Source organism: Ambystoma mexicanum, chromosome 8, assembly GCF_040938575.1.
Source record: "Ambystoma mexicanum isolate Mex_15411 chromosome 8, UKY_AmexF1_1, whole genome shotgun sequence".
Classification (NCBI taxonomy): Eukaryota; Metazoa; Chordata; class Amphibia; order Caudata; family Ambystomatidae; genus Ambystoma; species Ambystoma mexicanum.
In genome coordinates, this window is record NC_090929.1 from 1,721,077,599 (window position 1) to 1,721,102,649 (window position 25,051).

The 25,051-nt window shown below is 51.4% G+C and overlaps 1 protein-coding gene across 1 annotated transcript in view; it reads left to right on the top strand.

The window, feature by feature from the left end:
• Positions 1–25,051, top strand: part of LHPP (phospholysine phosphohistidine inorganic pyrophosphate phosphatase) — a 301,128-nt gene that overhangs the window by 164,821 nt on the left and 111,256 nt on the right. The window contains exon 2 of the mRNA XM_069612039.1: positions 19,379–19,566. Within this exon, the coding sequence (XP_069468140.1) occupies positions 19,379–19,566 (188 nt within the window). The remainder of the gene's footprint in view (positions 1–19,378; positions 19,567–25,051) is intronic.

The window sequence follows — 25,051 nt, forward strand, 5'->3', positions numbered from 1 at the left end:
GTGGTCCTCATTCCTCCCCTCTCACTTAGGCTCTGCCTTCCTGCTAGTGAACGTGGTCCTCATTCCTACCCTCTCACTTAGGCTCTGCCTTCCTGCTAGTGAACGTGGTCCTCAGTCCTACCCTCTCACTTAGGCTCTGCCTTCCTGCTAGTGAACGTGGTCCTCAGTCCTACCCTCTCACTTAGGCTCTGCCTTCCTGCTAGTGAACGTGGTCCTCAGTCCTCCCCTCTCACTTAGGCTCTGCCTTCCTGCTAGTGAACGTGGTCCTCACTCCTACCCTCTCACTTAGGCTCTGCCTTCCTGCTAGTGAACGTGGTCCTCAGTCCTCCCCTCTCACTTAGGCTCTGCCTTCCTGCTAGTGAACGTGGTCCTCATTCCTCCCCTCTCACTTAGGCTCTGCCTTCCTGCTAGTGAACGTGGTCCTCAGTCCTCCCCTCTCACTTAGGCTCTGCCTTCCTGCTAGTGAACGTGGTCCTCATTCCTCCCCTCTCACTTAGGCTCTGCCTTCCTGCTAGTGAACGTGGTCCTCATTCCTCCCCTCTCACTTAGGCTCTGCCTTCCTGCTAGTGAACGTGGTCCTCAGTCCTCCCCTCTCACTTAGGCTCTGCCTTCCTGCTAGTGAACGTGGTCCTCAGTCCTCCCCTCTCACTTAGGCTCTGCCTTCCTGCTAGTGAACGTGGTCCTCACTCCTCCCCTCTCACTTAGGCTCTGCCTTCCTGCTAGTGAACGTGGTCCTCAGTCCTCCCCTCTCACTTAGGCTCTGCCTTCCTGCTAGTGAACGTGGTCCTCATTCCTCCCCTCTCACTTAGGCTCTGCCTTCCTGCTAATGAACGTGGTCCTCAGTCCTCCCCTCTCACTTAGGCTCTGCCTTCCTGCTAGTGAACGTGGTCCTCATTCCTCCCCTCTCACTTAGGCTCTGCCTTCCTGCTAGTGAACGTGGTCCTCATTCCTACCCTCTCACTTAGGCTCTGCCTTCCTGCTAGTGAACGTGGTCCTCAGTCCTACCCTCTCACTTAGGCTCTGCCTTCCTGCTAGTGAACGTGGTCCTCAGTCCTACCCTCTCACTTAGGCTCTGCCTTCCTGCTAGTGAACGTGGTCCTCAGTCCTCCCCTCTCACTTAGGCTCTGCCTTCCTGCTAGTGAACGTGGTCCTCACTCCTACCCTCTCACTTAGGCTCTGCCTTCCTGCTAGTGAACGTGGTCCTCAGTCCTCCCCTCTCACTTAGGCTCTGCCTTCCTGCTAGTGAACGTGGTCCTCATTCCTCCCCTCTCACTTAGGCTCTGCCTTCCTGCTAGTGAACGTGGTCCTCAGTCCTCCCCTCTCACTTAGGCTCTGCCTTCCTGCTAGTGAACGTGGTCCTCATTCCTCCCCTCTCACTTAGGCTCTGCCTTCCTGCTAGTGAACGTGGTCCTCATTCCTCCCCTCTCACTTAGGCTCTGCCTTCCTGCTAGTGAACGTGGTCCTCAGTCCTCCCCTCTCACTTAGGCTCTGCCTTCCTGCTAGTGAACGTGGTCCTCAGTCCTCCCCTCTCACTTAGGCTCTGCCTTCCTGCTAGTGAACGTGGTCCTCACTCCTCCCCTCTCACTTAGGTTCTGCCTTCCTGCTAGTGAACGTGGTCCTCAGTCCTACCCTCTCACTTAGGCTCTGCCTTCCTGCTAGTGAACGTGGTCCTCATTCCTCCCCTCTCACTTAGGCTCTGCCTTCCTGCTAGTGAACGTGGTCCTCAGTCCTCCCCTCTCACTTAGGCTCTGCCTTCCTGCTAGTGAACGTGGTCCTCAGTCCTACCCTCTCACTTAGGCTCTGCCTTCCTGCTAGTGAACGTGGTCCTCAGTCCTACCCTCTCACTTAGGCTCTGCCTTCCTGCTAGTGAACGTGGTCCTCAGTCCTACCCTCTCACTTAGGCTCTGCCTTCCTGCTAGTGAACGTGGTCCTCATTCCTCCCCTCAATCCTCCCCTCTCACTTAGGTTCTGCCTTCCTGCTAGTGAACGTGGTCCTCAGTCCTCCCCTCTCACTTAGGCTCTGCCTTCCTGCTAGTGAACGTGGTCCTCAGTCCTCCCCTCTCACTTAGGCTCTGCCTTCCTGCTAGTGAACGTGGTCCTCATTCCTCCCCTCTCACTTAGGCTCTGCCTTCCTGCTAGTGAACGTGGTCCTCATTCCTACCCTCTCACTTAGGCTCTGCCTTCCTGCTAGTGAACGTGGTCCTCAGTCCTACCCTCTCACTTAGGCTCTGCCTTCCTGCTAGTGAACGTGGTCCTCAGTCCTACCCTCTCACTTAGGCTCTGCCTTCCTGCTAGTGAACGTGGTCCTCAGTCCTCCCCTCTCACTTAGGCTCTGCCTTCCTGCTAGTGAACGTGGTCCTCACTCCTACCCTCTCACTTAGGCTCTGCCTTCCTGCTAGTGAACGTGGTCCTCAGTCCTCCCCTCTCACTTAGGCTCTGCCTTCCTGCTAGTGAACGTGGTCCTCATTCCTCCCCTCTCACTTAGGCTCTGCCTTCCTGCTAGTGAACGTGGTCCTCAGTCCTCCCCTCTCACTTAGGCTCTGCCTTCCTGCTAGTGAACGTGGTCCTCATTCCTCCCCTCTCACTTAGGCTCTGCCTTCCTGCTAGTGAACGTGGTCCTCATTCCTCCCCTCTCACTTAGGCTCTGCCTTCCTGCTAGTGAACGTGGTCCTCAGTCCTCCCCTCTCACTTAGGCTCTGCCTTCCTGCTAGTGAACGTGGTCCTCAGTCCTCCCCTCTCACTTAGGCTCTGCCTTCCTGCTAGTGAACGTGGTCCTCACTCCTCCCCTCTCACTTAGGTTCTGCCTTCCTGCTAGTGAACGTGGTCCTCAGTCCTACCCTCTCACTTAGGCTCTGCCTTCCTGCTAGTGAACGTGGTCCTCATTCCTCCCCTCTCACTTAGGCTCTGCCTTCCTGCTAGTGAACGTGGTCCTCAGTCCTCCCCTCTCACTTAGGCTCTGCCTTCCTGCTAGTGAACGTGGTCCTCAGTCCTACCCTCTCACTTAGGCTCTGCCTTCCTGCTAGTGAACGTGGTCCTCAGTCCTACCCTCTCACTTAGGCTCTGCCTTCCTGCTAGTGAACGTGGTCCTCAGTCCTACCCTCTCACTTAGGCTCTGCCTTCCTGCTAGTGAACGTGGTCCTCATTCCTCCCCTCAATCCTCCCCTCTCACTTAGGTTCCGCCTTCCTGCTAGTGAACGTGGTCCTCACTCCTCCCCTCTCACTTAGGTTCTGCCTTCCTGCTAGTGAACGTGGTCCTCAGTCCTCCCCTCTCACTTAGGCTCTGCCTTCCTGCTAGTGAACGTGGTCCTCATTCCTCCCCTCTCACTTAGGCTCTGCCTTCCTGCTAGTGAACGTGGTCCTCACTCCTCCCCTCTCACTTAGGTTCTGCCTTCCTGCTAGTGAACGTGGTCCTCATTCCTCCCCTCTCACTTAGGCTCCGCCTTCCTGCTAGTGAACGTGGTCCTCAGTCCTCCCCTCTCACTTAGGCTCTGCCTTCCTGCTAGTGAACGTGGTCCTCATTCCTCCCCTCTCACTTAGGCTCTGCCTTCCTGCTAGTGAACGTGGTCCTCAGTCCTCCCCTCTCACTTAGGCTCTGCCTTCCTGCTAGTGAACGTGGTCCTCATTCCTCCCCTCTCACTTAGGCTCTGCCTTCCTGCTAGTGAACGTGGTCCTCAGTCCTCCCCTCTCACTTAGGCTCTGCCTTCCTGCTAGTGAACGTGGTCCTCAGTCCTCCCCTCTCACTTAGGCTCTGCCTTCCTGCTAGTGAACGTGGTCCTCATTCCTCCCCTCTCACTTAGGCTCTGCCTTCCTGCTAGTGAACGTGGTCCTCACTCCTCCCCTCTCACTTAGGTTCTGCCTTCCTGCTAGTGAACGTGGTCCTCATTCCTCCCCTCTCACTTAGGCTCCGCCTTCCTGCTAGTGAACGTGGTCCTCAGTCCTCCCCTCTCACTTAGGCTCTGCCTTCCTGCTAGTGAACGTGGTCCTCATTCCTCCCCTCTCACTTAGGCTCTGCCTTCCTGCTAGTGAACGTGGTCCTCAGTCCTCCCCTCTCACTTAGGCTCTGCCTTCCTGCTAGTGAACGTGGTCCTCATTCCTCCCCTCTCACTTAGGCTCTGCCTTCCTGCTAGTGAACGTGGTCCTCAGTCCTCCCCTCTCACTTAGGCTCTGCCTTCCTGCTAGTGAACGTGGTCCTCAGTCCTCCCCTCTCACTTAGGCTCTGCCTTCCTGCTAGTGAACGTGGTCCTCATTCCTCCCCTCTCACTTAGGCTCTGCCTTCCTGCTAGTGAACGTGGTCCTCAGTCCTCCCCTCTCACTTAGGCTCTGCCTTCCTGCTAGTGAACGTGGTCCTCAGTCCTACCCTCTCACTTAGGCTCTGCCTTCCTGCTAGTGAACGTGGTCCTCAGTCCTCCCCTCTCACTTAGGCTCTGCCTTCCTGCTAGTGAACGTGGTCCTCAGTCCTCCCCTCTCACTTAGGCTCTGCCTTCCTGCTAGTGAACGTGGTCCTCAGTCCTCCCCTCTCACTTAGGCTCTGCCTTCCTGCTAGTGAACGTGGTCCTCATTCCTCCCCTCTCACTTAGGCTCTGCCTTCCTGCTAATGAACGTGGTCCTCAGTCCTCCCCTCTCACTTAGGCTCTGCCTTCCTGCTAGTGAACGTGGTCCTCATTCCTCCCCTCTCACTTAGGCTCTGCCTTCCTGCTAGTGAACGTGGTCCTCAGTCCTCCCCTCTCACTTAGGCTCTGCCTTCCTGCTAGTGAACGTGGTCCTCAGTCCTCCCCTCTCACTTAGGCTCTGCCTTCCTGCTAGTGAACGTGGTCCTCATTCCTCCCCTCTCACTTAGGCTCTGCCTTCCTGCTAGTGAACGTGGTCCTCAGTCCTCCCCTCTCACTTAGGTTCTGCCTTCCTGCTAGTGAACGTGGTCCTCACTCCTACCCTCTCACTTAGGCTCTGCCTTCCTGCTAGTGAACGTGGTCCTCACTCCTACCCTCTCACTTAGGCTCTGCCTTCCTGCTAGTGAACGTGGTCCTCACTCCTACCCTCTCACTTAGGCTCTGCCTTCCTGCTAGTGAACGTGGTCCTCAGTCCTCCCCTCTCACTTAGGCTCTGCCTTCCTGCTAGTGAACGTGGTCCTCAGTCCTACCCTCTCACTTAGGCTCTGCCTTCCTGCTAGTGAACGTGGTCCTCATTCCTACCCTCTCACTTAGGCTCTGCCTTCCTGCTAGTGAACGTGGTCCTCATTCCTCCCCTCTCACTTAGGTTCTGCCTTCCTGCTAGTGAACGTGGTCCTCACTCCTACCCTCTCACTTAGGCTCTGCCTTCCTGCTAGTGAACGTGGTCCTCACTCCTACCCTCTCACTTAGGCTCTGCCTTCCTGCTAGTGAACGTGGTCCTCACTCCTACCCTCTCACTTAGGCTCTGCCTTCCTGCTAGTGAACGTGGTCCTCAGTCCTCCCCTCTCACTTAGGCTCTGCCTTCCTGCTAGTGAACGTGGTCCTCAGTCCTCCCCTCTCACTTAGGCTCTGCCTTCCTGCTAGTGAACGTGGTCCTCATTCCTCCCCTCTCACTTAGGCTCTGCCTTCCTGCTAGTGAACGTGGTCCTCAGTCCTCCCCTCTCACTTAGGCTCTGCCTTCCTGCTAGTGAACGTGGTCCTCAGTCCTACCCTCTCACTTAGGCTCTGCCTTCCTGCTAGTGAACGTGGTCCTCAGTCCTACCCTCTCACTTAGGCTCTGCCTTCCTGCTAGTGAACGTGGTCCTCAGTCCTACCCTCTCACTTAGGCTCTGCCTTCCTGCTAGTGAACGTGGTCCTCATTCCTCCCCTCAGTCCTCCCCTCTCACTTAGGTTCCGCCTTCCTGCTAGTGAACGTGGTCCTCACTCCTCCCCTCTCACTTAGGTTCTGCCTTCCTGCTAGTGAACGTGGTCCTCAGTCCTCCCCTCTCACTTAGGCTCTGCCTTCCTGCTAGTGAACGTGGTCCTCATTCCTCCCCTCTCACTTAGGCTCTGCCTTCCTGCTAGTGAACGTGGTCCTCACTCCTCCCCTCTCACTTAGGTTCTGCCTTCCTGCTAGTGAACGTGGTCCTCATTCCTCCCCTCTCACTTAGGCTCCGCCTTCCTGCTAGTGAACGTGGTCCTCAGTCCTCCCCTCTCACTTAGGCTCTGCCTTCCTGCTAGTGAACGTGGTCCTCATTCCTCCCCTCTCACTTAGGCTCTGCCTTCCTGCTAGTGAACGTGGTCCTCAGTCCTCCCCTCTCACTTAGGCTCTGCCTTCCTGCTAGTGAACGTGGTCCTCATTCCTCCCCTCTCACTTAGGCTCTGCCTTCCTGCTAGTGAACGTGGTCCTCAGTCCTCCCCTCTCACTTAGGCTCTGCCTTCCTGCTAGTGAACGTGGTCCTCAGTCCTCCCCTCTCACTTAGGCTCTGCCTTCCTGCTAGTGAACGTGGTCCTCATTCCTCCCCTCTCACTTAGGCTCTGCCTTCCTGCTAGTGAACGTGGTCCTCACTCCTCCCCTCTCACTTAGGTTCTGCCTTCCTGCTAGTGAACGTGGTCCTCATTCCTCCCCTCTCACTTAGGCTCCGCCTTCCTGCTAGTGAACGTGGTCCTCAGTCCTCCCCTCTCACTTAGGCTCTGCCTTCCTGCTAGTGAACGTGGTCCTCATTCCTCCCCTCTCACTTAGGCTCTGCCTTCCTGCTAGTGAACGTGGTCCTCAGTCCTCCCCTCTCACTTAGGCTCTGCCTTCCTGCTAGTGAACGTGGTCCTCATTCCTCCCCTCTCACTTAGGCTCTGCCTTCCTGCTAGTGAACGTGGTCCTCAGTCCTCCCCTCTCACTTAGGCTCTGCCTTCCTGCTAGTGAACGTGGTCCTCAGTCCTCCCCTCTCACTTAGGCTCTGCCTTCCTGCTAGTGAACGTGGTCCTCATTCCTCCCCTCTCACTTAGGCTCTGCCTTCCTGCTAGTGAACGTGGTCCTCAGTCCTCCCCTCTCACTTAGGCTCTGCCTTCCTGCTAGTGAACGTGGTCCTCAGTCCTACCCTCTCACTTAGGCTCTGCCTTCCTGCTAGTGAACGTGGTCCTCAGTCCTCCCCTCTCACTTAGGCTCTGCCTTCCTGCTAGTGAACGTGGTCCTCATTCCTCCCCTCTCACTTAGGCTCTGCCTTCCTGCTAGTGAACGTGGTCCTCAGTCCTCCCCTCTCACTTAGGCTCTGCCTTCCTGCTAGTGAACGTGGTCCTCAGTCCTCCCCTCTCACTTAGGCTCTGCCTTCCTGCTAGTGAACGTGGTCCTCATTCCTCCCCTCTCACTTAGGCTCTGCCTTCCTGCTAGTGAACGTGGTCCTCAGTCCTCCCCTCTCACTTAGGCTCTGCCTTCCTGCTAGTGAACGTGGTCCTCATTCCTCCCCTCTCACTTAGGCTCTGCCTTCCTGCTAGTGAACGTGGTCCTCAGTCCTCCCCTCTCACTTAGGCTCTGCCTTCCTGCTAGTGAACGTGGTCCTCAGTCCTCCCCTCTCACTTAGGCTCTGCCTTCCTGCTAGTGAACGTGGTCCTCATTCCTCCCCTCTCACTTAGGCTCTGCCTTCCTGCTAGTGAACGTGGTCCTCAGTCCTCCCCTCTCACTTAGGTTCTGCCTTCCTGCTAGTGAACGTGGTCCTCACTCCTACCCTCTCACTTAGGCTCTGCCTTCCTGCTAGTGAACGTGGTCCTCACTCCTACCCTCTCACTTAGGCTCTGCCTTCCTGCTAGTGAACGTGGTCCTCACTCCTACCCTCTCACTTAGGCTCTGCCTTCCTGCTAGTGAACGTGGTCCTCAGTCCTCCCCTCTCACTTAGGCTCTGCCTTCCTGCTAGTGAACGTGGTCCTCAGTCCTACCCTCTCACTTAGGCTCTGCCTTCCTGCTAGTGAACGTGGTCCTCATTCCTACCCTCTCACTTAGGCTCTGCCTTCCTGCTAGTGAACGTGGTCCTCATTCCTCCCCTCTCACTTAGGTTCTGCCTTCCTGCTAGTGAACGTGGTCCTCACTCCTACCCTCTCACTTAGGCTCTGCCTTCCTGCTAGTGAACGTGGTCCTCACTCCTACCCTCTCACTTAGGCTCTGCCTTCCTGCTAGTGAACGTGGTCCTCACTCCTACCCTCTCACTTAGGCTCTGCCTTCCTGCTAGTGAACGTGGTCCTCAGTCCTCCCCTCTCACTTAGGCTCTGCCTTCCTGCTAGTGAACGTGGTCCTCAGTCCTACCCTCTCACTTAGGCTCTGCCTTCCTGCTAGTGAACGTGGTCCTCATTCCTACCCTCTCACTTAGGCTCTGCCTTCCTGCTAGTGAACGTGGTCCTCATTCCTCCCCTCTCACTTAGGTTCTGCCTTCCTGCTAGTGAACGTGGTCCTCACTCCTACCCTCTCACTTAGGCTCTGCCTTCCTGCTAGTGAACGTGGTCCTCAGTCCTACCCTCTCACTTAGGCTCTGCCTTCCTGCTAGTGAACGTGGTCCTCACTCCTACCCTCTCACTTAGGCTCTGCCTTCCTGCTAGTGAACGTGGTCCTCATTCCTCCCCTCTCACTTAGGTTCTGCCTTCCTGCTAGTGAACGTGGTCCTCACTCCTACCCTCTCACTTAGGCTCTGCCTTCCTGCTAGTGAACGTGGTCCTCTGTCCTCCCCTCTCACTTAGGTTCTGCCTTCCTGCTAGTGAACGTGGTCCTCAGTCCTCCCCTCTCACTTAGGCTCTGCCTTCCTGCTAGTGAACGTGGTCCTCAGTCCTACCCTCTCACTTAGGCTCTGCCTTCCTGCTAGTGAACGTGGTCCTCACTCCTACCCTCTCACTTAGGCTCTGCCTTCCTGCTAGTGAACGTGGTCCTCATTCCTCCCCTCTCACTTAGGTTCTGCCTTCCTGCTAGTGAACGTGGTCCTCACTCCTACCCTCTCACTTAGGCTCTGCCTTCCTGCTAGTGAACGTGGTCCTCATTCCTCCCCTCTCACTTAGGCTCTGCCTTCCTGCTAGTGAACGTGGTCCTCACTCCTACCCTCTCACTTAGGCTCTGCCTTCCTGCTAGTGAACGTGGTCCTCTGTCCTCCCCTCTCACTTAGGTTCTGCCTTCCTGCTAGTGAACGTGGTCCTCAGTCCTCCCCTCTCACTTAGGCTCTGCCTTCCTGCTAGTGAACGTGGTCCTCAGTCCTACCCTCTCACTTAGGCTCTGCCTTCCTGCTAGTGAACGTGGTCCTCACTCCTACCCTCTCACTTAGGCTCTGCCTTCCTGCTAGTGAACGTGGTCCTCATTCCTCCCCTCTCACTTAGGTTCTGCCTTCCTGCTAGTGAACGTGGTCCTCTGTCCTCCCCTCTCACTTAGGTTCTGCCTTCCTACTAGTGAACGTGGTCCTCACTCCTCCCCTCTCACTTAGGTTCTGCCTTCCTGCTAGTGAACGTGGTCCTCATTCCTCCCTTCTCACTTAGGTTCTGCCTTCCTGCTAGTGAACGTGGTCCTCAGTCCTCCCCTCTCACTTAGGTTCTGCCTTCCTGCTAGTGAACGTGGTCCTCATTCCTCCCCTCTCACTTAGGCTCTGCCTTCCTGCTAGTGAACGTGGTCCTCATTCCTCCCCTCTCACTTAGGTTCTGCCTTCCTGCTAGTGAACGTGGTCCTCATTCCTCCCCTCTCACTTAGGCTCTGCCTTCCTGCTAGTGAACGTGGTCCTCATTCCTCCCCTCTCACTTAGGTTCTGCCTTCCTGCTAGTGAACGTGGTCCTCAGTCCTCCCCTCTAACTTAGGTTCTGCCTTCCTGCTAGTGAACGTGGTCCTCATTCCTCCCCTCTCACTTAGGCTCTGCCTTCCTGCTAGTGAACGTGGTCCTCATTCCTCCCCTCTCACTTAGGCTCTGCCTTCCTGCTAGTGAACGTGGTCCTCATTCCTCCCCTCTCACTTAGGTTCTGCCTTCCTGCTAGTGAACGTGGTTCTCAGTCCTCCCCTCTCACTTAGGTTCTGCCTTCCTGCTAGTGAGCGTGGTCTTCAGTCCTCCCCTCTCACTTAGGTTCTGCCTTCCTGCTAGTGAACGTGGTTCTCAGTCCTCCCCTCTCACTTAGGCTCTGCCTTCCTGCTAGTGAACGTGGTCCTCATTCCTCCCCTCAGTCCTCCCCTCTCACTTAGGTTCTCCCTTCCTGCTAGTGAACGTGGTCCTCAGCCTTCCCCTCTCACTTATGCTCCACCTTCCTGGTAGTGAATGTGGTCCTCAGTCCTCCCCTCTCACTTAGGCTCCGCCTTCCTGCTACCCCTCTCACTTAGGTTCCGCCTTCCTGCTAGTGAACGTGCTCCTCAGTCCTACCCTCTCACTTAGGCTCTGCCTTCCTGCTAGTGAACGTGCTCCTCATTCCTCCCCTCTCACTTAGGCTCTGCCTTCCTGCTAGTGAACGTGGTCCTCAGTCCTCCCCTCTCACTTAGGTTCTGCCTTCCTGCTAGTGAACGTGGTCCTCAGTCCTCCCCTCTCACTTAGGCTCTGCCTTCCTGCTAGTGAACGTGGTCCTCAGTCCTCCCCTCTAACTTAGGTTCTGCCTTCCTGCTAGTGAACGTGGTCCTCATTCCTCCCCTCTCACTTAGGCTCTGCCTTCCTGCTAGTGAACGTGGTCCTCATTCCTCCCCTCTCACTTAGGCTCTGCCTTCCTGCTAGTGAACGTGGTCCTCATTCCTCCCCTCTCACTTAGGTTCTGCCTTCCTGCTAGTGAACGTGGTTCTCAGTCCTCCCCTCTCACTTAGGTTCTGCCTTCCTGCTAGTGAGCGTGGTCTTCAGTCCTCCCCTCTCACTTAGGTTCTGCCTTCCTGCTAGTGAACGTGGTTCTCAGTCCTCCCCTCTCACTTAGGCTCTGCCTTCCTGCTAGTGAACGTGGTCCTCATTCCTCCCCTCAGTCCTCCCCTCTCACTTAGGTTCTCCCTTCCTGCTAGTGAACGTGGTCCTCAGCCTTCCCCTCTCACTTATGCTCCACCTTCCTGGTAGTGAATGTGGTCCTCAGTCCTCCCCTCTCACTTAGGCTCCGCCTTCCTGCTACCCCTCTCACTTAGGTTCCGCCTTCCTGCTAGTGAACGTGCTCCTCAGTCCTACCCTCTCACTTAGGCTCTGCCTTCCTGCTAGTGAACGTGCTCCTCATTCCTCCCCTCTCACTTAGGCTCTGCCTTCCTGCTAGTGAACGTGGTCCTCAGTCCTCCCCTCTCACTTAGGTTCTGCCTTCCTGCTAGTGAACGTGGTCCTCAGTCCTCCCCTCTCACTTAGGCTCTGCCTTCCTGCTAGTGAACGTGGTCCTCATTCCTCCCCTCTCACTTAGGCTCTGCCTTCCTGCTAGTGAACGTGGTCCTCATTCCTCCCCTCTCACTTAGGTTCTGCCTTCCTGCTAGTGAACGTGGTCCTCAGTCCTCCCCTCTCACTTAGGTTCTGCCTTCCTGCTAGTGAACGTGGTCCTCATTCCTCCCCTCTCACTTAGGTTCTGCCTTCCTGCTAGTGAACGTGGTCCTCAGTCCTCCCCTCTCACTTAGGTTCTGCCTTCCTGCTAGTGAACGTGGTCCTCATTCCTCCCCTCTCACTTAGGTTCTGCCTTCCTGCTCGTGAACGTGGTCCTCAGTCCTCCCCTCTCACTTAGGCTCTGCCTTCCTGCTAGTGAACGTGGTCCTCATTCCTCCCCTCTCACTTAGGTTCTGCCTTCCTGCTAGTGAACGTGGTCCTCATTCCTCCCCTCAGTCACCCCCTCTCACTTAGGTTCTCCCTTCCTGCTAGTGAACGTGGTCCTCAGCCTTCCCCTCTCACTTATGCTCCACCTTCCTGGTAGTGAATGTGGTCCTCAGTCCTCCCCTCTCACTTAGGCTCTGCCTTCCTGGTAGTGAACCTGGTGTTCAGCCTTCCCCTCTCACTTATGCTCCACCTTCCTGGTAGTGAATGTGGTCCTCAGTCCTCCCCTCTCACTTAGGCTCCGCCTTCCTGCTAGTGAACGTGGTCCTTAGTCCTCTCCTCTCACTTAGGCTCCGCCTTCCTGGTAGTGATCAAAGAGTCACTCAAACACACTTTGGTGTTAAAGCCCCCATATTCCTTTCTTGCCTTTGATGCCTTTCTTGTCAGGATGTCGCTCCTCTACTTCCCATTGTAAATACCTTTTTGGGAGCTCTGGAGCATCAGGACGGGGCCAGTCATGTGTCTCTTGATGACCCTGGCCAGGATGGAGTTAGGCCAAAGGTATGTTCTGCTCAACCCATTTTGAACTGCGGGGGACCGTCTTGGCACAATCTGGTCAGGGTTCTCTCCAGAAGCTGGGGTGTGAAGCCCTCGAGGTACATAGGATTGGAGGTCAGGGTGTTCGGTGTTGTTGGTCAGCAGTAGGAATTCAGTCTTGGAGGGGTTGAGCTTCAGGTAAGCACTGGACATCCACAACGGGATCAATGAGAGGCCGGCCTGGACCCTGTGGATGTCTTCAATGGAGGATATCTTCTAGCACACCTGTGCGTTATCTGCGTATTGGTGGATGTTGTACGGAGCAAGGAGGGACCCAAGCGGTACCATGTAAAGATTGAAGATCACAGGGGAGAGGCTGGATCCTTGCGGGACTCCACGGGTAATGGGTAAAGTTGGTGATCTGGAGGAATCCATCTGTATAAACTGGTGGCGATCTCGCTGATCCCCATGTGGCGATGTAGATTGTCGGTGAGTGTCGGGTGGTCTACTGTGCCGAAGGCTGCTGAGAGGTCCAGGAGAACCAGAAGGCCAGGATGACCATCATCGAGGATTTCAAGGGCCTCGTTGATCAACTTGATGCTAGCCGTTTTGTGCTGCAGCTGGGTCTGAAGCCAGGTTGGTAGGACTGAAGGAGGTTTTCTCTACAGGCCCTTAGAGGTGTGGTCTAGCAGCACAAATCGTCAGCATATTCTAAACATTGGATGTTCATAGTGCCCGATTCAGGGTAAAGATTTCACCCTAACCTAGAGGAGTTCAGTCACCAAGATATAGATTGGATAGTGTGCGGGCCAGAACACACCCCTGTTTAAGACCCGTTTGTGTGGCAATTGAACTGCTAGTGCTTCCTTTTCCTTTTTGGCAGAAGCGTACCGCCACATGTGTGTTATTATGCAACGCGATGCTCATATTTGGAAGCCTCCCCGATATCCCTGGTTGATAGTTTCTGCCATAACTTGCTGCGACATACAGCATCGAAGGCGGAACTAAAATCTGAGAATGCCACGTAGACAGGACATCCGCATGTGCTCCCGCCTGCTCTATGATGGTAACCAATGAGAATATATTACTCAAAGTGTATGCATCTTTCCGGAAGCCCATCTGATTAAATGGAATGGTGTTGTGTCTATCCATTCACTTAGCTCACTTCATAGAACTCTACGAACATGGCCATCATTTTTGGAGGGAACAAGGGTGTTTGTCGTCGTACCACCAACTTTCTGGCATACTATTGTGTCCCACTGATTCGGCAGGGGCCCCTTTCATTTAGATGTCACGTCCCTTCCAATATGTTCAGCAAAGTTACTCCACTGTCTACCAAACACTTTAGCCAGGATATCCAGCATGGCTAATATTCTATAGGTATTCGGTTCTGCGATAGGTCCACGCTTTATACAGGAACAGAAAAACTATGCAGCCAGCTAGTGGGCACTGCTCCATATGTACTGATGCGCACGGACAGCACATGCAGGATATCCCCCCATATAATAAAGCATTGCATCCAGCGGCAGTCGAGCGCCTCGATACACGCATTATATTTATGACATCTATCGCCCGTGAAGTTTTATTTTCAGCTAGGATTGCTAACTCCCAGGCCCAAAACCCAAAACAAGCAAACTCAATCCAAGGAGCAAAAATGAGTGCACGAATTGCAAGAAAAACTAAGTTTATTACATCCTATCTGAGCCGGGAGAAAAAAGACGAGCTGGATTCAATGCATCATCATTAAATGGCGATATATGTAGGAGAGAGTCATGTGAGAAGAGTCGACATTGTTTCAAGACATATGAAAAAACATTGCAATCTTATTGGCTGATGCTAATAACCCCTACAGAAAACCATACATTTGTTAGGCCAATTGGCTCAAACCTTCCCACGTGACCAGACAGTACCATCCCTCTAATAGTGGCCTATGTCTGGGTCAACTGGAGTGCTTCATGCTCATTGGCCGGTGGTCTTAGGTTCACTTTGCTGCTTTTGGCCACTCTCCCATTGGTCAAATCACCCTCGAGTGCTGTTAGGGAGAATTCTCATTATATGGCTAATTTCCCTAACCTAGTGTGTCCCTCAGCAGCTTTGCTGTATTTCTGGGGTTTATTTTTTTCCACCTGGTAAGAGTGTGAGCCTTTTTCCCACTCTTAGATGTGTTTTGCCATGTGTATTTCTACTTTTTGTGTGATCTTGGGCTCTGGAGCCACACCACTCCATGAGCCCCACTTTTGTGTGTGTTACACAGCACCTTCAGTGCAGTGACACAGGGTTGTCTTTTGAGACTTCCCACTGACTCCATTTTTCTGGGGCTGACTACTGTCCCCCAGAAACCTGTAAAGTTGCCATTAACTTTATGTAGTCTCTTTAAAACTACAGACCGACTACACCCCATCTTACATGGAGTATTGGAAAGGGTTAATTCCTACCCATTTTTGTCTGTGCCTCTTGGAGCTTTGTTTTGCTCTCTTAACATTAAGACTTGGCTGGTGGCAGTGGTACCTACCCTAACTTTTCTACCGCGATTATAGTATATAAACGTGGTACTGTTTTTGGCTATTATATTAGCATCAAACATAAACTTGCTTGACCAGGTACTTTTTATTTTGGCTCCGGTCGGGTTTAGTCGCCATTTGTTTTTGGGAAAGTCCTTCTTGTGTATTACTTTTTGTGCCAAACCAGGTTTGCCTTCTTTTTTCGCCGACCTTTGGCGGGCTTCTGTCCACAAGCCCTCCTTTGGCATCTGGGTGTCTAGGTGGGCTAAATGTGAGGGAGGGGTTTAGTCACCCCCTGCACAGGATCTCCTTGGAGACCCAAGTCGCACTCTGTGTCGATTGGCTGAGGTGGTTGTCCGGGCCAGACAACCCCCCTGCTGAGTGATTGACAGCCAGGCTGTGTGAATGGGGGATTTGGGCATAAAAGGCAGGACTCTTGGGCTGGAAGCCAGATTCGCCACTGGAACTACAAGAACCGAAGAGAAGCGGAGAAGAAGACGGCTGCTGCAACTCCCGAGTCCCGGTGAAGCCCTGCTGCAGTCCTGAGCTATCTACCCTCTAACGACAGAGAATATCCAGTTCAGAGTCTTCTTCCCTTGAGCCTGGTGGGATCAACCAGCTCACCTTCCACAACCAGAGGATCCTTTTCTTGGTCGAAATCGCTGCACACAGCTGTAGTGGTCCGGATAGCCATCTGAAGAGCCTCTTCTGCTTTAAAGGAGCGCACCTTTTATTCTCCTTTGCTTCGCTGCTCAAAGGAGAATAAAAGGTGCACTCCTTTAAAGCATCCCTAGGTAGTGCAGATCGCTCCAGACGTCCTCATCCCTAGGTAGTGCAGATTGCTCCAGACGTCCTCCTTCTTGTCCCCACGACTGAAACTCCAGGAACCGTGAGTCTGCAGGAACTACCAGGAACAACTGCCGTGGCACAAGCTTGCTTCAATCGAATAAGGTACTGTGTCTGACTTCGAGGAATTAGGGGGAACCCTTCTTCCTCACCAAATGCTTGTCCTTTTCTTCCTTCCCTCTTATAACTTTTGCTTCCCTTTTGACAATATCTAAGTACTCTTGGCAATCTCGAATCGTGAGCTGTTCTAACCGTGTGATCCTCGACAACAGGACTCCTGTTCCACTTGACACTGGTGCAGGCCTATTGACTTTTATCTACTTTTTAGAAAGTGTCCTCTGATTCTATCTGCCTTGACAAAAGTATTGCCTATGATTTTTATCCCCTATTCTCTTGTGTTAATTCATGTGCTAAGCGTGTTTGTCTTTGGTTACATTTCTTCCCGCGGGTACGCTTTTCTTTCGTAAGACCGAACTGTCATTACTGTCAAAAAGTGATCATGTATTAACCCACGGTAACGTCTTTTGTTTCACAACACCGGTTTGTCAAAACCCAATGTACTTACCTTGAATTGATGTACACAAGGGGAATTGCTTGTGTGTAGTATATTTGGAGTGTGGTTTTACTTTAATAGAAGTGAAGTGTTTTGTGAACAGATGGTTTAAAAATAAATGTACTTATATGTTTTAACCATAAACCTCGAGTCAGTGTTTGCTTGTGTCACAGTAATTGTAGTCCTTTGTGTAATCTCTACTACGGCTCATTTTCTCTTGAGATAAGTCTGGCTGCTCCGCCACTGCTACCACTCTTTCTGTCTAGTACAGGCTTGTACCAAAGGTGAAATTGTATTACCATTACCACTTGTGGTCTTAATTGTGTGTAGTGGTCCCTAAGGGCACTGCACAGGATTCTGCCCAACAAATGTCCATGCCTCAGATTTAACCAATACCATCTTGAGGTGTAGAGAGTGTGGCAACAAAATCAAATACTTCCTGTTCCCATTCAACTCCCTGATGGTTCTCACCCTTGTAGCTGCACAACTGGCAGCTTATATTGCGACTTCTGTTTGGAAACATGTTGCATTTCCAGATCCAGAGCTCTTCTTATCATGGGAACAAGCAACCTTATGAAAACATTACTGGGACACCACTCAGATGGGAATATATTCCTGAATTTTCTGAGTTCTGCTTCCCTTAGTTTCTGCAGTACCAATTGAGTGGCCATTCCTTCTGTGGGAGCAGTGCAGTCGCACCCTATAAAGCTTCCCCTGGTAGCCCTTCAACATTACCGTGTTCTCATCAACCTGTGTCCTTCGCCTTCTGAAATGCTGGCTAAGGGTTTGACACATTACTTGTTATACCAGCCATTGTTTGATGCGTGGGATCCTACTTTGCGCTGCACCCTCACCCACCACTGCGCAGCATTTCACACCACCCCCCAAGGATGCTGGCCCTGTCTGTGCACCAGCTAAAATGAATGAGAATGAAGCCTAATTCACTGTACTTTATGTTCTGCCATTTCCAACATGACCAATTCCATATTAGCAAGACGCTTTGCTTGCTGTTACCACACGTCTCTATTTCCTTAAACGTTTTTTAAGCAATCCACCTCTGCCTTTGAACTACCAGGGACGCCTCTTGCACTTCTCTCCTCCTGTGAATCAGCTGCTTCTGTCCAATGATCCCACCGGGCCCACCCTCTATGTTTGGTGCATACTGCATGTCAATGCCCTACATGTCTTCATAGAATGCATGTGCACCTGACACAGCTAGTACGCAGCAGAGTAGCCACGCACAAGGACAGAATCGCTGACCCTTTAAATGGCCCAATCTGTGTATTCTAGGAACCTCCTTAACCAGTACTTTCTCTCGCGTTTGGGGCATTGGACTTGCATCCCAACATTGTAGACTGTGCTGTCACCTTAGTGGATAGAATGTAATGTTTCCTGCTGCCAGAGAAGCTCCTCCTATAGGAGTCCCACGCGATGATGGACCATTGACTCCCAAAATCTCTGGGAATATTGTGTATTGATAATATCAGTAAATTCCTACCATCTTTGGATTTTTTTAAATCTCAAATGTTGTTTCAACACTTTTTTGCTTTTGCACACTTTGGTAATTGAGGCTACAGGAAGTATTAATCACAGGTGGACACACTCAGTCTTGCAGGGGTGGGTTGCATCAAGTTCTCCTCTGATCTATGACTTACTGCCAAACCCAGAGCCTTCCATGGAAGTCAGGGGAACGTTCAGAGGTAGCCACATCCAGAGCCTTCCATGGAAGTCAGGGGAACGTTCAGAGGTAGCCACATCCAGAGCCTTCCATGGAAGTCAGGGGAACGTTCAGAGGTGGCCACACCACCCAGAGCCTTCCATGAAAGTCAGGGGAACGTTCAGAGGTGGCCACACCACCCAGAGCCTTCCATGGAAGTCAGGGGAACGTTCAGAGGTAGCCACATCCAGAGCCTTCCATGGAAGTCAGGGGAACGTTCAGAGGTAGCCACATCCAGAGCCTTACATGAAAGTCAGGGAACGTTCAAAGGTGGCCACACCACCCAGAGCCTTCCATGGAAGTCAGGGGAACGTTCAGAGGTAGCCACATCCAGAGCCTTACATGGAAGTTAGGGGAACGTTCAGAGGTAGCCACATCCAGAGCCTTCCATGGAAGTCAGGGGAACGTTCAGAGGTGGCCACACCACCCAGAGCCTTCCATGGAAATCAGGGGAAAGTTGAGAGGTAGCCACATCCAGAGCCTTACATGAAAGTCAGGGGAACGTTCAAAGGTGGCCACACCCAGAGCCTTCCATGGAAGTCAGGGGAACGTTCAGAGGTAGCAACATCCAGAGCCTTCCATGGAAGTCAGGGGAACGTTCAGAGGTAGCAACATCCAGAGCCTTCCATGGAAGTCAGGGGGACGTTCAGAGGAGGCCAGATCCAGAGCCTTCCATGATATCAGGGGAACGTTCAAAGGTGGCCACACTCAGAGCCTTCCATGGAAGTCAAGGCAACGTTCAGAGGTGGCCACACCCAGAGCCTTCCATGGAAGTCAGGGGAACGTTCAGAGGTAGCCACACCAGAGCCTTCCATGGAAGTCAAGGCAACGTTCAGAGGTGGCCACACCCAGAGCCTTCCATGGAAGTCAGGGGAACGTTCAAAGGTGGCCACACTCAGAGCCTTCCATGGAAGTCAAGGCAACGTTCAGAGGTGGCCACACCCAGAGCCTTCCATGGAAGTCAGGGGACAGCCCCTATGGAATGAGGCAGTGTTCTTTCATACATGGGAGTAAACTTCCAAATGGGATTTCCCCCTATAGGTGCCAGTTGTAGATGGCAGTCCATACACTACTAGCCTCCACCAAACTGTCGACGGAAGGGCAGCAGACACCACCACTCTGTAGCTGAACACCAGAGTGCTGTTCTCAATCCGTCTCCTAAAAGCAAAGAACTCACCCATTCAACTCCAATGAAGGGTTCCAACCCATTAATCTTACCACAAATATCGGGTACAAACCCATTGGGTATCTCTTCCCTCACTAATATATTTGTATCAGACATGCACCTAACCTCCCAGCACATAAACGGAACACTTGGGGCATATAACGCCCACCTGCAGCTGTAGTACTGTAGAGCTGTCGTCGGAATGTGGGACCATGAAGGCAGTAATTCTAGGGTGATTTCAGCAGGGTGCATGTGAGTGGGCCTATAAGCAGTAGTACAGGTAGAGCTCAGCTTCATGTCTGCGCTTGTGGGACCTGGGAGGCTCTAGTATTGGGCAAGCTCAGCTGGGTGATTGAATCTGGCCTCCTTGGTCCATGTGCATGCAGAGTATCACACTTCTTTGCCATTGCAGTCTTGTTTATTGTCTGTTCCTTGGACACAGAATCAAGAAGTCGGGTCTGAAGCTCCGTTTCTGCACCAATGAGACACAGGCGACTCGCGGGAAGTTTGTGGAGAAGCTGCAGCACCTTGGCTTTGATGTGTCTGAGGATGAGGTGTTTGCCCCAGCACCTGCGGCCTGCCGCATCCTGCAGGAGCGAGGCCTGCGCCCTCACCTGCTGGTGCACGATGGTGAGTACCAACCCCTGGACTCAGGAGCAGGGGCTGCAGGGGCAGGCCATGACTATGCAGTCTATACAAGGAATGGAGGGAGGTGACCGTGCTGTGAGGAGCCAGGAATGAGACACGACACAGAGAGCTTATGATTGTGGTTACAAACTTGTATTCAAATTGTCATTGTAATTGTTTATTTGTGCAGCGCTTATACACAAGTGATTCAAAGCACTTCAAGGCGGGAAGGGAGCAAGGGAATACAGTAGTCATTCTTGGGCCTTGAGGTTTCCGAATTATCTAACAATAAAGTAACGAGGGATTGTAAAATGCCTCACTGTCCCTATTCTAAGAGGTATTTCCCTACCTCAAATAAAACTATGGATTTGTCCAATGTCAAGATATCCAAAGCAAAACTGTCCTGTTTGTGAAATCCTATCCTCAGGCCTCCAGATAAGGTGCGTACTTGGCCTTTTTACGCATGAAAATCTTGCAAATACGACAGCTTTATTATTTTCCTGCGTACATTTACACACAGGTTTAGAGCAGAGGGCATTGCAAAGGTCAGGTTACTTGACAGAAACCAGAAGGCTTTTTTTGATTTTTATCTACATGGATGCAATTACAAGCCACCTCTGAAACTGAATGTATTTCTCTGAAGCCAGCTAGGTTTTTGTGATTTCAATATTTAAATATATACAGGAGAGATCAAATGGCCAGACCTTAGAGAAATAATAAAAGGTGTATTCTGTCACAATGCAGAAAGCTGCCGTACGGTAAGGATTTCCACACAGTTTGTGCTTGCGTCGCTGGATGTCACATACATTTTACTCTCTTGCAAAGGAGAAAAGTCATTTTTACTCTCTTAAAATCACATTTACTCTCAAAGTTTAAAAGCAGGGAGTAAAATAATCCCACCACAAATTCTTATCTGGAGCACTATTTTTGCCCTCACATTCTAAAAGTAACTCTAAGGTGCTAAGGGAAATGTATCTAGTCTTGAAATGTGCACAAATGTTCAAGTTCAAAATAAATATGTAGATACTCCAACACAAAGTTCCCAATGGAAAAGGTTCACTATTCCAGGGCAGGGCTCCCTTCCCCAGGTTTCTATGCAAGATTTTTAAGTTTCAAGGGTACAGATCTTCCCTGAACGTTTCTGGTCAGCAGCAAAACACTTTGTATTCAACAACAACTTAATTGTGAATTCCATCCATGCAAGATACCTGCCAGGTTTGTCTCTGCTTTAGTTTAGCTTTATTCACAGTCTTGTTTTGGCCTGGGCATCTTTATCTGGTCTGCTTTATACACTTGAAAACTTTGGCTTTGCCTGATATCTCCTTCCAAGACTTTTATTACGATTCTTTTCACACGCGAATAGACTTGGGTTTTCCTGGTATACTCTCCTGCCAGTGCTTTTAATGTGAGTCTCTTTTATCCACTTGCAACTGTAATGGTTTCACAAAGTTCACAAGATGAAGGGTAGTCCTTCTCTCCCCTTGACTTTTCTTGGGCTTTGCTTCCCTTGGGTGCGAGTCCCAGATGCATTACTATTATGGCTTTGCAAAAGTTCTTCAGGTGAGGGGTTATCCTTCTTTCCCCTTGACCTCCCTCTGGCTTTGCTTCCCTTTCACACACTTGTTAAACTTGTATACTTTTTATACTCCTTTCCATTAGTTCATTTTCAGCAAAATCGCGTCTCATATTCTTTTACATTCCATTCACTGTATTTTCACGTTCTTCGTTAACATTGCTGAAGCGCCCGTGTGTCCCACTCTCCCTTCTTTGGACTCACTGGTCTCCTGTAGCATTCTTCGGTTCGCTTGCGGTAGACAGGGAGAAGCATTTCGATGCTCCATCTCCAGTGCGCAGGCTCACTGGCTTCACTCGCCAGTCTCCATGTCCTTTGCTGCTCCTGCCTGGTTGCTGAGACTTTCTCCGTGCTCGGGCAGCTGAAGTGCTGCTCTCCGGTTCCCACGGCCACCAACCAGACTTGCCTTTCCCTTCTGGTGCGGTCCTAGCGCGGCAAATCATTTCCTCCAGCCTTCTGCCTTCCTCTTGAGCTGGTTGGCTCCAAGGACCTCTCTCCAGTGGCTCAGTAGTCCTTCGATCAGTTTAGAGCGGACACAGCTTCCCCAGGGCGCTCTCTCTCCTTCATCCAAGTTCTGCTTTTTGAATGTCCCAACACCTGTCATACGCTTGTGTACACTAGAGCACGTTCTGCACTTCAGTCTCATGGATCTTCAGTGCTCCCGTCAGCCTCCTTGTGTCAGTATTCTCATATGTATGAAAAGGTTCAGCCTTTCTGGGTTTTCTTTTTGCATGGCACTGGAAGTGGTTATTAGCAGATCTTGTAGGATGTGGGAAGGTTCCTTTAGAATAAGCCATAAAAGCTTAAGTTACGGAAGGAACATCACTAAAAGAGGGGGTTATGTGTCTTCATCTGATGATGCCATGTTATCCCTTTGGGGGTCATGTGATGAATCCTGCAGTGTCACTCATCCCCAGCCGAAGATCTCCTGCCATGTGGCCCGGGGACAGCAGTCGCTACCTGATCCTGACCCTGGGGGTGGTATTGTGAGGGAGGATCACATGGGAAAAGATGGCTGATGTGGAGATCCCATCAGGAGATATGATATGATATGGCATTTATAATGTGCCTATACACAAGTGTTTCAAGGCGTGACGAGACAAGGGAGGGGAACAAAGGGAGGACAGACAACGATCCTACTAGGCCAGGTGTCATTCAGATCGCGCAAGTGCGTGGGAAGGGGGCAGGGACAGGGCAGTACATGGGAATAGATAATACCAATAAGTAAGTGACAGCTAGCAGGTGACAAGTGTATGGGTAAGTGCAGACATCCGGTGTCAAGAGCTTGTAGGGGGACTGTGGGGATACAGAAACAGTCTCCAAGTGCAGGGGTTGCCACGTGGGCAATACAGGTGTGGCGGTGGAAGGACCTGGGCCCCAGATCAGAGGGTGTCCAGGTAGCTTGTGCAGGTCCGGTTACAGCCAGGAGATCAGCAGGGGAGAGGAGAATAAGCAGAAGCAAAAAGAAAGATTTTGAGGTGCTTCCGGAACCGGATATGGTTCTCCTCAAGTTTAAGGGAGGCAGGGAGGCTGTTCCAGAGGGAGGCACCAGCTTAGGAAAGAGATCTACCACCAACTCTTTGCTTGGAGGAGCGTCTGACCCTGAGGGAGTTGGAGGCGGATGAGTGAAGAGCTCGAGAAGGAAGATATTTAGGAAGAGAGAGAGTTGAAGGTATGGAGGACCCTCCCCAGAAGGCCTTGTGGACGATGGAGAGGGTTTTGAACTTGATCCTCGCCGCCACTGGGAGCCAATGCAGAGATTTCAGTCCTGGAGAGGACCATTTTTGTTGGATTCATATATTTGTTTTACATTTGAACACTTTTTTTGTTAACCTTGTTAAACCTAGATCAGAGACAATTTTCCTTACACTTCTTAATTGTTTAATTTATAGTGTGAGGGTCAGATATGTTTTAGACAAAAGGACAGGTTTCCTAAATTTGACAACAAGACACAGACAGATCTTTAGTTTTAGTTTCCCAGGAAAGGAATCTCTCTTAGGAAAGGGACCGAGAGGCCTTTACCCTTTTCTTTAAATAAAGATGATGTTGACAACACTACCAGTTTGTGTCCGCCTTTTATTTCTGACTCCTCACAGTCACCTCCCCTCATGCGGTCCTCCCTTATATAGCCGCCCTCGGGGTCAGGATCAGGTAGCGGCTGCCGTCCCCGGGCCACATGTGGAGAGGCCACCGCCGGGAAAGGAGTGATGACACCATCAGATTCATCACAGGGCCCATGGGGTTTCTTTTCACTGGTGCTCAACAATGGTGAACAGAGCACCATCCTGGTGACGCCCTTATCAATGGCACAACTCGCTACAGTATGCTTACAGAACAGCACCCATTATCAATAAAGAATGTTCATCCTCAAAGAGCTTTCAATGCACAATGATGCTTCCTTTTAATTCTTGGTGATATAAATGTCAATATCCATGTGAGATCTTGAAAAAGTGACCATTTTACCACTCACTGGGCTGTATGATATTTAAATAAAAGAACACATCCTTAAATCAAATCCACAAGATGTTTCGGTGTACAAAGCAAGGCCTTCATCAGGTACAATCCGAAGATCATACTTCAACGATCAGTCTTCTATGTTGCCGACTGACAGCTGCAGGTACGGCTGTACTGTGCCGTTTGTACTTTTAAAATGTGCTTTCTTTGATTTCAATTTTGGACATTTGCCTTTTAAATATTTCTTTTAGGCTCTGCTCTGCTGTGTCAAGTGGGTGACTGGACACCGCTTTTGCACTCCTCCAGACATGCTTACGTTATTCTTTATGTATATATAGTTCTTAGTTCTACCATTATTTTGTAATTTTAGTTGCTTTTGGTTCCTTTTAGCCAGATTTCTTGTCAGGAAGGTACCTGGCTTCATTCATGCAGGGTCTTGTGCCGTTGACACTAGTTGTTGCTTTTATTTTCTGACCCCCAGACATACTGCGTAGTCTTTTCTTGGTTTTCATTCAGGCAGTGGCCTGGGATTGGCTCTTACGATACAATGTGTGATCAAACCTGATACAGCCCAGGAAGTGCGGCAAACAAATGCAGCGGGAACGTGCCTTGCGCGGCGAAGTCAAGCCCATCTGTGCTTGCTCGTTACGCTGCTGGGGTGTGGATGTAGCCACCCTAGCTTCCCGCCTCTCAATACAACTTTATTACTGTCCTGCAATTGTTTTACTTCGACTGACCCCGCCAAATACAGTGCTGCCGGTGGATGCTCCATCTTATTCACTGGTAAGCTCTGTCTCGGGGTCCCTGAATGTAAATTTTCTTAAATGTTTTTTACGCTCTGTGGTTGCGCATGCAGCGTCCTGCTGTGATCTTCTATTTGAAGATAGGCCTGATGTTGCTTGCATTAGGGAAAGCTGGTTGTGGGAATTTTCTGACCCGGTAGTTGCCCATGCTATTCCAGACAAGTATAGTATTATCCGGCTCGATCGTGCCTCTCCTCATCGTGGTGTTGCTGTGATTTACAACTCTTTTCTCTCTGCCTCCTCATTACCGCTCTCTCACAACATCAAGATGGAGGCCTTGCAGGTTCCTCGGACCATTACTTCCTCTACTACTGTCCCATGCGTTCTGATTCATCCTTTTGTGAGTCATTTCATCCTTTCATCCTTTCATCCTTTTGTGAGTGGTGGCATTGCCATTATCCATAAAAATGCTCTAAACTTCCACCTCTCCTCCGCGCATCACTTTTCCGCTATGGAAGCACTGACAGCTAAACTAGCCGTTACCCCCAACCACTCTATCACCTTCCATCTACTTTACCGGCCACCTGGGCCGTTATCCACCCTTGCTGAGGACCTCTCTAACATCATCCATCACAACACCAAAACCAAATCCCATGACACGATACTGGGGGATTTTAACTTAGGCCTTTCTGACCCCAATGACACTGCTGCCATGACT